General features: G+C 36.7%; 1 protein-coding gene across 1 annotated transcript in view; it reads left to right on the top strand.

The window, feature by feature from the left end:
• LOC107715025 (plexin-A1-like) overlaps positions 1-12,575 on the top strand; it is a 236,715-nt gene that overhangs the window by 166,431 nt on the left and 57,709 nt on the right. Inside the window, exon 11 of the mRNA XM_016521060.1 lies at positions 10,315-10,411. Coding sequence (XP_016376546.1) covers positions 10,315-10,411 — 97 coding nt within the window. The remainder of the gene's footprint in view (positions 1-10,314; positions 10,412-12,575) is intronic.

Here is a 12,575-nt window from a genome sequence, read left to right as displayed (position 1 = left end):
ACAATATCGATACAGGGCCAGCTGTATCGATACTCGTATCGTCAAATCTCTGTGACGATACATCGTCATATCGATATTTTGAACACAGCACTATTGAACACCATTGTTTTATCAATCAAGTTAAAATAAAAAGCATATTGCTATCAATTCACAATGTTTTTTTTTCAAATATTACTTTTATTTGCAAAATATTAAAATATTTGTTCACTAATCAAGTGATTTTTGCAAATTATACAACTTCATCTGTGTTTGCTATGTAGATTAAGTTATCATGGTGACAGATTTGAAAGAATTTGCCAGAACAATGTAGAATGCGTCACAAAACCAAATGTTTTAGATTGCGTGGCACAAAAATAGACGTACAAGATCGTGAATGTATTTTTCTCAGGAGTTACAGAATAATACAGCAAGCGCTGGTCGTTGGAGGTCAAGCGCGTGCCAGGTAGATCCGGGGCAACAGCTGGCAGGTGGAATCCCAGGCTCACAGTGGGCAGATGGCTGGTGTAGTATGATTAGGGAGGGGGAGCTGATTGTGTTTGCCTGAGATTGATCAATTCGATCCTTTGTCTCTCTGCTTAAGACAATAGAGAAGACGGGTTAATAAAACACGACGGTGTGCTGGGACGCAGAGGAAGCGGGCAGTCCTGACTCAATCGACTGAGTAAACAAAGGATATAGAGCTTAGGATGAGATGTGCTGAGAAGGCAGAACATCATTGAGCATTAGCAGGTTGATACTGAAGAGGAAGAACTTATCATCTGAGTTTGGGTTGTTCCGATAGCCGTCTGTCGAGATGCCGGTAGCAGATTCAGATAGCCATGAATTTGTTTCTTTTAAAAGAAATTCGAACTGGACAAAAGTAATGTGAAATGCTTAAGAGAGTTTGAGACTGATGCAACGAATTCACTTTTTTAATATTGAGCCAATCTTGACATCCTGATTGCAGTGTTTTTAATCATAATATATATCACAACTCCGCTTTCTAGTCATTTATTTTTACTGTGGCACATTGAAAAATGCTGGATGGAAATGCTAGGATAAGATAACAATGGAGTAATATTTTGCAACAAGGATTTATATGTTAACATTAGTTACCACAATGCCTAGCACGAACAAACAATATGTTTACAGCACTTATTAATGTAGGTTATTGCTCATTCTCTTGCAATTTTGGAGGCTAAAGATTCATAAAGGACAAAAAAATGCTAATTTCTGATACAGTTTTAACATCAATGTATCAATTTATTTTAATTTGTGATAGAAAATAAGTAGTATGTTATAAATTAATATTATTGAAGAATTAATAAATGCTGTAAAAAAAAAAACTGCCATTCATTGTTAGTGCACAATACTTACAAAAATACCATAATTTATATGTAATTTATTTATTTATAATTTATTTTTATTTATTTATTACTTATTTTTATTATGCTATGTTTTTTTTTATTATTTTTATTTTTTTAGTAATAACATTTTACAAATTTACAATTTGGGAGAAAATATAGCTACAGTGTTTATTGTGTGGTAATAGTCAACCCTATTCTAGTGTAAAATCCTTAAAGGGATAGTTCACTCAAAAATGAAAATTTGTCATCATTTACTCACCTATTTACTCATATGTTGTTCCAAACCTGTACAACTGAACTTTCTTCCACTGAATGCAATATGTTGATAAATGTCTTATTTTTTGTCCACACAATGAAAGTCAATAGGGTTCAATGCCATTTGGGACCTTATTGACTTTCATTGTATGGATAAAAACAGTTGAAACGTTCTTCAAATGATCTTCTTTTGTGTTCCACAGAGGTAAGAATGTCATGTAGGTTTAGAGGTAAATGACAACAGACTGTTCATCTTTTGGGCGAACTGTTCCTTTAAGACTCATAAACAAAGGCAACTATGTGTTTGTGGGCAACTTATGTAGATTTTGCCCTGGCACCAGCTCAAATTTGGTGGAAAAGAGGTAGAGGAGAGGAAATCAAATAAAGGAGTGAAGATGGGTGTATAAAAGACGAGACAAGAGGCCTAAAGTCACTCTCTCTCTCTCGGAGCGCCACAGCTCAGGACCCAGGAGATGAACAGAACAGGCTGATGCTATCAGACTCTGCTTTACAACATTACCTTCAGCTCAGATAAATGACCGGAGAGAGAGAACGAGAGACTGACAGAGAAAACACAATGATGGAAAGGAACGGAGGGGGGAAAGGGAAGAAAAATCTCGGCCAGAATCTCCTCTATGCTGCTGTCTACAGCAAAATGAGGACTATCGGGAGAGTTTGATAGGATCCAATTAAAAGCCGTCGTAGATAAAATGATGATGAATTGCAGCCGTGCAGCAGAGAGATGGTTTGCATCAGACTCGACACACCAGTTCCTCCCCAAACACTTCGGCGGAAGGGAAGGAGGGGAAATGAGCTGAGGAGCAGGAGGAGGGTCATCATTTTTGAGGAAGGGAACGGGATGCAGCTTTCGTATGTTGGGGCGAGAGGGAGAGGTGAATAACTGAAGGAGTCTCAGTTGCTTCCCACAGCGGGGTTAAGAGTGTGTCAGACGCTCCTGTGGAGCCGAGCTCCTGCTAGGAAGAAGATTCACCATGAGCTCCGAGCTTAATTCAAGAGCTTCAGCCACTTAACGTGCAAAACAGCTTTACTTTCAGTCTTGTACAAGCAAAGTTTTGCTTTTTGTTAAATTAGTTTTTCGTGATTTTCTTTTTTCCAATGCGGTTTACAAAGATGGCTTTGCCATAAGTGGCACCACAAAGACCTCAAAAATGCTGCAGAAATAGTTTAATTCAAGAGCTTCAGCCACTTAACGAAAACACTCTCATTGCGAAAAACAACACAGCAGTTGCACCAATAAAACAACTCTGCATAATGAGCTACAAATATATTAAGACAGCTTTTTTCCCCTCTTCAAAAGTAGTTCTGTTTAGAGATTTCAGCAACCTACAAATCACTAGTGTGCAATGTGTTATGTATAAAAATATATTAAATTTATATTTATTGGACATTTAATCTATTATAATTAAAATATGGTTTATTTATTATATAATTGCAGCCAGTGGAATATTTACAGTTTTTTTTTAATACAGGAATGTTCCTTTTTAATTCCTTCATATGTTTTTCTATTTTATTTTTATGTAATTTTTACTTTCATTTAAAATTTCATATATATAATTTAAAAAGCATTAAAAAGACATTGGTGTATATGCAAGTAAACTTATGAAATTTAATGTGTAATTTAACATATGAAAAAAATATTTTAATTTTTAAAATATATGTCTAAAAAGATTAAATTATTATTATACAATTCAAATAAAAATAGAAAACATACTTTTTGACTTAAAAATTATAATATAGGAATATTTATATTTTTATATTTATGTATATTTACATTTTATATATTTTTTTATATGAAAAATATAAAGTGCTTTTTTACCTTAAAAAAACAACAACAGTATTTCATAAGATTCTTACTGACAATTAACAATGACATTGTTCGTTCTGTAGGACCAAAATAATAAATTTGTTTGTGTTAAGTTTCTGTGTGTGTGTGTGTGTGTGAGTGTGTTAAACCCCCTCCCGATGTGCTGATGTGTTATTTTTACCCAGGCGCACAGGTATGCTATCAAAATGACTAATTATATAAGACTGACCCACACAAAAGGCTGCATTTTTTCTTCCCTCCCTCCTCGCATTCCAGCAGCTGCTCTGATTTGTTAACATCGGCACTTTCCAGCCCCATGGACCCGGAATCTCCTGCCTCACCCGCACGTATCCGTACGCTCCCTCCTTCCCTCCATCCCCCTGATCAATGGGCTTGCCAGCAGAGGACGGGCACAGGCTGGGGAGATGCCCAGTGTGTCTCTCTATTTCTGGCCTCCATTCATTTTCCCCTGTGAGGGTAATTATGCATTTTGGGCATGCAGGTGGAGAGAGAAATAAAGAGGACCTATGCAACTCATATGGTACTCTATTCTCAGACTATTGTACATACACAACTGCTTACAGCTTTCATAGGTTTATTATAACTGGATGCATAATGAGTGGAGTTCTCCTCGTCTTTTGTCATGTTCAGAAGTTAGTTTCATGCTTGCTTGTTCTCTTTTAAGGTCAGTGTGTAGTTCCAGCCTCTGTTCTGCAAAACAGCTTTACTTTCAGTCTTGTACAAGCAAAGTTTTGCTTTTTATTAAATTCGTTTTTCGTGATTTTCTTTTTTCCAATGCGGTTTACAAAGATGGCTTTGCCATAAGTGGCACCACAAAGACCTCAAAGATGCTGCAGAAATAGCTTAAAGACTGCGTGTGCATGTGCGTGAGGTTCGGCGCGTATGGAATAAGTTGCCGGATCATGGTTATTCTTAATTGGGTCATGTGCGTGTTTCTCCTCACCTTGTGTTGGAGGCCTCCATCGGCCTCATGGGAACTCACACTTGCACAAGCAATTAATTACTCTCCGCCATGACTCCACGATGACCACGGGCTGAATAATGAGCGTTATTATTCATCCAGTCTGAAGTAGACGCACAGTTCTCCCCGAGCTCCTCTCACGCTGGCCTTTCTCACGAAACAGAGCCCGCTGTTTTCAACCACCTTTTCGATAAATGCTGCATATGTGACCTTTTGGTAAAGAACAATACGCCTTTTAGTTGTTTCCAGCCATTTTGTGGTCACCAAAAGTCACATGACCTCAGTCACATGATCTAACCGCCGCGATTAGCATCGAATACAGCGATTGTCTGAGGTGAGCGTGTAGTGTAATGTCAAAGGCATGTTAATGATGATATGAATAAATCATATCTATGTTTTTGGACGGCCCTCAGAGAACAGTGACGGCCATTGTTAAGACGCAATGTATGTGTGGGAGGACTGCTGGAGCTCTTTACAGTTTAATGGAGCTGGGACGCTGGTGAGGAGACGTAGGCAGGAGGAGTGTGAGGGTTCACGTCTGCTTAGGGAAGAATGTGTGTTTGGAAGCGTGGAGGTCATCTGCGGTCTGCGTGGAGGATGTGTTTGATCAAATCCAAGCGTTGAGAGAAGCTGTCAGTGCTTGTCAAAAGAAAGGCCTTGTGACTTGGGTGTTCAGCGGTTTACCCTTGACCTTACGTCTTTCAAAGAGTCGTCAATTGACTCTGGTTTTGTTCAGACAGGCAGCAAATATCTCTTTTATGCGTATACGACAATGTTTTTTCTGAAGTTAAAAGCTTGTTGTTATTGTTTATTATTATTATATTTTATACACTTATTATTATAGCAAGAATTGATTAACTTAATCAAAAGTGACAAAGAAATGTATATGTTACAAAACATTTCTATAAAAAACAGCTGTCCTTTCTGAACTTTCTATCACATTTTCCACAAAAATAAGCAGCAGCACAACTGAGTTCAACAAATAATAATAATAATAATAAAATGTTTTTTGCAAACCAAATGAGCACATTAGGATGATTTCTGAAGGATCATGTGATACTGAAGATGAGTAATGACTGCTGAAAATTCAGTTTCGCATCACAGGAATAAATGACACTTTTTGAAAAATATTAAAATAGAAAACAGTTATTTTAGATTGTAATAATATTTAATAATATCTGATCAAATAAATGCAGCATTGGTGAGCATGCTTTTTATATGTTTAATGTTTTTAAACATGAAAAAAATCTTATCGACCACAAATGTTTGCACGTGAGTTCAGATGTGGCATTCATCTATTAAATGATGAACGAGTGAACATGTGAGATGTTTCAGATGCGTGTAAGTGCTGTAATCCCTCTGATGTTTATGTCGTCTGATGCGCTTCGTGAGTTCGTCATGGCGAGATGTCGTGATGGACATGAGCAAAGGCAATTTTCAGTTTTCCGTCCTCGCTTTCCACTGTGACAGCTACTCAGTTATAGTAGAAGTAAGTCTCTCGCCGTCGCGCTGACACTTAAATCAGTGCTCGGCATCCGATGTGGATGCACCGGATATTGACTGCACTGTCAGAACAAACGGACCTGATTCCATCACTTGTAACTTGACAGACAGGTAAAGTCATAAAGATCAGATTTGAGAAAAAAATCTGATTTATGTACCATGTGAACAAAGCCAGTCCTATGTTCACTTGTCCACTCTTTAACGCTTATTTTGTTGCGCTTAACCAATTTTTTCGGTTCTTTCCAAAATATTATTATTGATGGATAATTCAGAATGCTTTTTGTAGTTTCGAAAGATAACAAATAATTGGAAGCAATCCTACAGTAAAATATGCTTATTTGGAAGTGAACAAAACATTCAAGTCTTATTCATATTCTGAAAGCTGGTTGTTATTATTAACTAAAATTTAAATGATTAAAAAATGATTTTTGTTAAATAAAGTTGAAATAAAATATAAATATTAGATGAAAAACTAAAAAAAACATACAATTGTCAAATAACTGCAGTTGAAGTACTGAAACTGAAATAAAATAAATCTAATTAAAAATAATAAAATAATTAATAAAAATGACTAAAGCACTTAACGAAATTACTAAAACTAAAACTAATAAAATATAATTCAAAATAATAAATGCTGTAATAGTTTATAAATAATTCTAAAATAACACTGGTGAGAGCTGGTAAATAAACAACACATTACTGACTGACAAATAAATAAATAAATAGAAATTACGCATAATGAGTCCTTTTTTATATAGCTTTAAAAATCCAGTCCTCCTTATTTGCATGAAAAAGCAATGCATTCTTCATAATTTCTCCATTTTTATTCCACAGAATAAAGAAAACCATACAGGACTGGAATGACGTTGAGGGTGTTTGCAAAAGTTTCTGCACAAAAACTCTGTTCTAATGTTACATTAAAGATTGCATCAGGATTTTTACACATTTGAAATGCACAAAAAAACTTGACATGTAATTTGTATGTTCAAGTACACTCTTAAAAATAAAGGTGCTTCAAAAGGTTCTTAAAGCGATGCCATAGAAGAACCATTTTTAGTTCCACAAAGAACCATTCAGTCATAGGTTCTTTAAAGAACCATCTCTTTATTACCTTTTTATAATCTCAAGAACCTTTTTTCGTCACAAAGAACCTTTTGTGAAACAGAAAGGTTCTTCAGATGTTAAAGGTTCTTTATGGAACCATTTAGACAAAAAGGTTCTTCTATGGCATCGTGAAGCACCTTTATTTTTAAGAGTGTAGTCTTTAAAAAAAACTACCTCAGTTTCAGTGGTCACTATTATGTGTGTGTGTGTGTGCGTGTGTGTGTGTTTGTGTGTGTGCGCGCACATATGTGTGTGTGTGTGTGTGTGTGTGTGTGTGTGTGTATGTTAGAGACAGTTGAAGCCAAATGAGATGTGTCAGAAAGCAAATTGGAAATGCCAATTTCACTTACGTCCAGGCAACGCGCTTCACGCCTAAACTCCACCACTTGTTTCATGTGTAAATTAATGGCTTCCGCTCTGTAATTTAGATTTTTGAGCTCACCAACACACCCTTGATCTATTTTGCCCCATCTTCCTCCCCGTTTCCGTCTCGCTTCCTCTTTCCCGTGCGCTCCCCGACCCCTCCGCTCATCCAGAAACGGCCGAGCCCGTGCAGACAAATTGCATTTCTCTCTCCATGCTGGTTCTGAGTCAGTAGCTCTACTTGATGAGACTGTTTCTGATACAAGAACCTCGTCTGTAAGTGTGCTGAATGTCTGCTGCTGTTTATCAGGAGTGTGTGTGAATGAGAGGGGCCATAGAGAGGAGGCTGCTGTAAGGGTGGAGTGTTTTCACCTCCCCCCATATTGATCTGACAGTCTCACAATTGCGTGATGAGAATCCTGACTTGTCTCTCCTTCGCTGTCCGTCTCACTCTGTTGCTCTCTCTCCGTTTTATCCGTCTCACTCTCTTTTTCTCTCTCAAGGATACACACTTAAATGGCAAGATTTACATGGAGCGAGATAAGCCAGCATGTTTCATTCATTCGCTGCCATTTCAGCCAGGCTGAGCTTGAGCTGTGCACCAGAAAACATTTTTTTGTGCGTTTTCCTGAGCGCTCTTCATCCCGGCGGCCCCCAGTTGCATGTCAGGATCAGTGCAGTAAATCACTGATGCACTGCACAACAATATGGTCACGTCGAATTGGCAGGATGTACACTTAAACATATTTGTGGGGGATTTGTTTGTTGTTTTGTCTAGTGTTTTTTGTTTTGTTTAAGATCATTTTAGTGGATGGACAGATACTGTCGAATTCAAACTCTCATGTCTTGCATGAGCATCACAGCTCAATGTGTCTAGCAAGTTTATTTAGGGTTGTTTTGGGCCTTTGTAACAGATTTTACCTACACTCATAGAGAGAGGACAGGAAAAGATGGTGAGATGCGAGAGCAATAGGAATCGAAAAATGTTGCGAGCCAGATTCAAACTCCAATTTCCTATATCAACACTAAAGCTGAATGTATCCAGCAATTGTTTTATGTTGAGTATTTTTGGCTTTTTAGTATAGGGAGAACCAGGGGTAGGTGATATGATCAAAGACGTATATCACAATATAAGTAATTGTATTTCATTTGATATCATAGAAGTTTCATATTTCTTGTCACCAGTGTCAATATCACAAAAAAACTAATACTAGCCTAAAACAAACTCAAGCTCACTGAAGACAAGAAAACAGTCAGCGAATAAATAAGATACTAATTACAAGCAATAGGACAAAAAACTACAGTAGAACAAATAAATAAGAAATGCTGCATACATTCTAATCAAATGTATAAAAACACTGCATATTCTTCACTGTGTAAATTAAATATTTATTTCTTCTTATTAAAGTTACGAAAATGATTTAGTCAAGAACAGTGAGAGATTTTTTCTCTTATGTTGTTTGATTAACATGAACGACAGACAGTAGGAATATTAGACTGCTGTCACTTTAAGAGCTGCCCGGTTCCAATATACTGTTATACTTGTTTTGTTTCTCGGCTGTTTGCTTTTACTTACTGTGTTTGTGAGGATACTTGCAAAGACGGGAATTTTTACACATAGTGTGTATTTAACGGTTCAAGGCCTATAATAATGCAAAAATAACTCAATACTCTGATAGTTCAATACTGCGCATATAGTGAAAAGAGTTCTCTTTCACTGCTGATTGCATTTTAATGGCTTACAATCACTTGTTTTTAAACTGCAATGCTTAAAAACAGATGCAAACGATAGGTTTTTGTGACCACGTAGCACAGCAACGCCATGTGAGTGTGTAACAGCGATAGACAAATTGTTGACAAATTTCTACTGGTTAATCGTGTCTATCAAGGGAGAACAGGAAATTAGATAGCAAGAAGTGTGGGGGTAATGGGATCAAGAAATCTTGCGAGCCAAATTCAAACTCACATTTACTGCGTTAACACTACAAGCTGAATGTGTCCAGCATTTTTGCCATTTTTGTCTCAAGTAAAAATAGAAACAGTTGGTTCAAGAAAAAAAAAATCTGATTCAAACCTGTGTTTACCACATAAGCACCACAGCTCAATATGTCACCTTTTTGTTTTATTTTAAAACCGTTTTGTCTTTTTAGCAGATTTTACCTAAATGTAAAGAAAGCACAGGAAAAGATGGCGAGAAGTGTGGGTAATGGTAAAGTTTGAATCTGCAAGTTGCTGTTGTTTTAGGTATTTTTGTCTTTTAGTAGACAGAGGGCATGACATTATGGCTAAAAATAAAAATAATTGGTTCAAAACATATTTCCTGATTTTTAAAAAAATTTTTTTAGTGGGTGGAAACACAATAGAGAGAGGGTAATGGGATTGAGTAATGTCGAGAGCCTAATTCAAACTCATTTTTCCCACATTTTGGTATTTTGAGCCTTTTTTTTGTCTTTTTAGTGGATAAAGTGTATAGCAAGGACAGGAAGTGATAAGTGATGATAAGAAGTGGGAGTAATCGAATCTGAAAATGTTGCGAGCTGCAACGGTTCAGTGTGTCATTTACTAGTTTTATTTTCTGCCTTTTTGTCTTTTATGGTGGATATGCAGACTTTAGAGACAGGAAATGATGGTGATAAGCAGGAGAAATCGGATTGGAAAAGCCGTGACTCATATTAAAATCCATATTTCCCCACATGAGCACTACAGATCAATTTACAATCTTTTTTGCAGGTTTTAAAATGTCTATAAAGTATTTATTGGAAATTGTTTAAGAACACCTATTACCTGTTACAAAACATAACCTTTTGTGGCTTTTTGCTTTATTTTATGACAGGATTTCTGCTTGATGGGGCCTCATACTGTACAAAAGAAAACATCAAGTGTGAAGAACAGCATGGCATCATGTCTATCTTTCTTTTTTTTCCCTCTATCTCCAGTATGACTATGAAGGAAATGACATCAGCGACTTGCCGGTGGATCTCTCGGTTGTGTGGAATGGAGATTTCGTCATTGACAACCCTTACAATATCCAAGGTAAAAGTCACATCTCTTCCTCTGTAGTAGCTCTTTTTGTGTATCCACACTTCTCTCCAGTATGTCTGTGAAGACAAATTTGGTCAGTTTTATGCCTGGCTGCATGTCAGGCCTTACTTCTCTCCATACAGCTTATCTGGTCCTTCCTGAGCTGTGACTGCAGCTCGCTGCTGCTAAACAATAAGAAACCACGTGAAACCCTCATTCGGAAAGAATGAAAAGGGTGGCAGCAGAGAAAGTGTGGTTTTGGGTTCACATCCCTATCTCGATGGCTATCAACTTGACTCTCCAAATAACTCAAGATGACCGCTTTGGTCATTTTGGGTCGAGTCCAGGTCCATTTGTTGCTAATATTTCAAGTGTCAGGCTGGTAAAGAGCTATTTAGAGAGAGCGGTGAGTGAACAGTGACTCAAGAGGACCATTCAATTGATCTCCACACCTGGGCCAAATCAAGATCTCAGCACCTTGACTGATGGTGACACATATCGCACGTTTCCATTCTTCTTTTTCCCATCTCTTTGCTGTCTGCGAAACATAAAAAATGCTACTTTCAGGTCCAATGTTTGTGTAATATCCTGTCTGGTCGGTTTTTGAAGGTAGCACAGATGTATGCTTCACTTTGGTTGGATGGAGTGGCTGAAAGAAGTAAATTAATTCATAAATGTCCTTTCAGTTTATGATAGCATTTCTGTACTACTTTTCAAAAGTTTGATCAAAAGTGACAGCATAGACATTTATAATGACTCTGGTTTCTAAAAATGTTGTTCTTTCGAATGTTCTATTCATCAAAGAATCCTGAAAAAATTGTATCACAGTTTTCACAAAATATTAAGCAGCACAATTGTTTTTAATACTGATGATAATATATTTTTTTTTTCTTGAGTACAAAATCACCATGTTAGAATGATTTCTGAATGATCATGTGGCACTGAAGACTGGAATAATGGCTGGTGAAAACTGAGCTTTGCAATCATAGGAATCAAATTTTAATGAAATATAATAGTAATTAAAGAAAATTCACAATATTCTGTTTTTACTCAAATAATGTTCTGTTTTTGATCAAATAAATGCAACTTTGGTGTGCATAATATACTTCTTCCTTTAGTTTATTTATTTATTTAGTTAGTTAGTTAGTTAGTTAGTTAGTAAATATAAAGTAAGCAAGTAAGTCAGTCAGTAAGTAAAAATCGTATTGAACCCAAACCTATGAATGGTATATAATAATAAAAATAAGTTATTATTGGTGTCTTAAAAGGATGTCTGCACAGCAAAAAATATTCGTAATCATTTTTTTTCTTTAAAATGCATAGAACAAGAAAATAAAATGGGGTTAAAGATTAATTCAAAATATATATATTTTTTGAAAACTATACTCTTAATATCTTACGCAACTTGCAAATTTTCTTGTTTTCAGGATGCTGAGATATGGCCCAAATTTCCCTCCCTCTCTCTCTCTCTCTCGCTCTCTCGCTCTCTCTTTCTCTCTCTTTCAGCACCGTCTTTATAGCACAATAAATTTATCCATCTTCGCCACGCTGCAAGAGAAAAAACCCAGCTTTGCCCTGCTGTAAAGTGGAAATGTTAATATAATTAAATCATTCATTTGGTTCAGTTTAATTAGCGCAGCGCTACTTTTAAGCTTAGCCATGGCTAATCAGATTAGCATGAGGCTGAGACGGATGGATGCACTGTCTCCTTTGAAGTCCGGCCGCAGTCTAAGACGCCTGTTTAATTAGCGCAGCGCTACTTTTAAGCTTAGCCGTGGCTAATCAGATTAGCATGAGGCTGAGACGGATGGATGCACTGTCTCCTTTGAAGTCCGGCCGCAGTCTAAGACGCCCAGCCAACAGAACATTCACCCAGTCCCCTGAAGCTGCCATCTTTCTCTTTACAATGGGAATTTAGCATCTGTAATTCGCTAATTGTTAGCTGTAGCTGAGGTGATACCTTTTGTTTCATACATCATCCAACTTTTAATCACACTTTCTGTCAGTTTACAGTCAAAGGTAACTAGTTAAACATTTTAGATCAAGCAAAATGTATTTGTGCTCTCATTTTTTTAGTTTAGCAAATCACATCATTACCGTTAACAGGTATTGGTTGCGTGCATAAACTCATCTGTGACCCTGGACCACAAAACCATTCATAAGGTTCAATTTTTTT

Source organism: Sinocyclocheilus rhinocerous, unplaced genomic scaffold (genome assembly GCF_001515625.1).
Source record: "Sinocyclocheilus rhinocerous isolate Xijiao unplaced genomic scaffold, SAMN03320098_v1.1 scaffold28, whole genome shotgun sequence".
Lineage (NCBI taxonomy): Eukaryota > Metazoa > Chordata > Actinopteri > Cypriniformes > Cyprinidae > Sinocyclocheilus > Sinocyclocheilus rhinocerous.
This window is presented reverse-complemented; position numbering and strand designations above follow the sequence as displayed.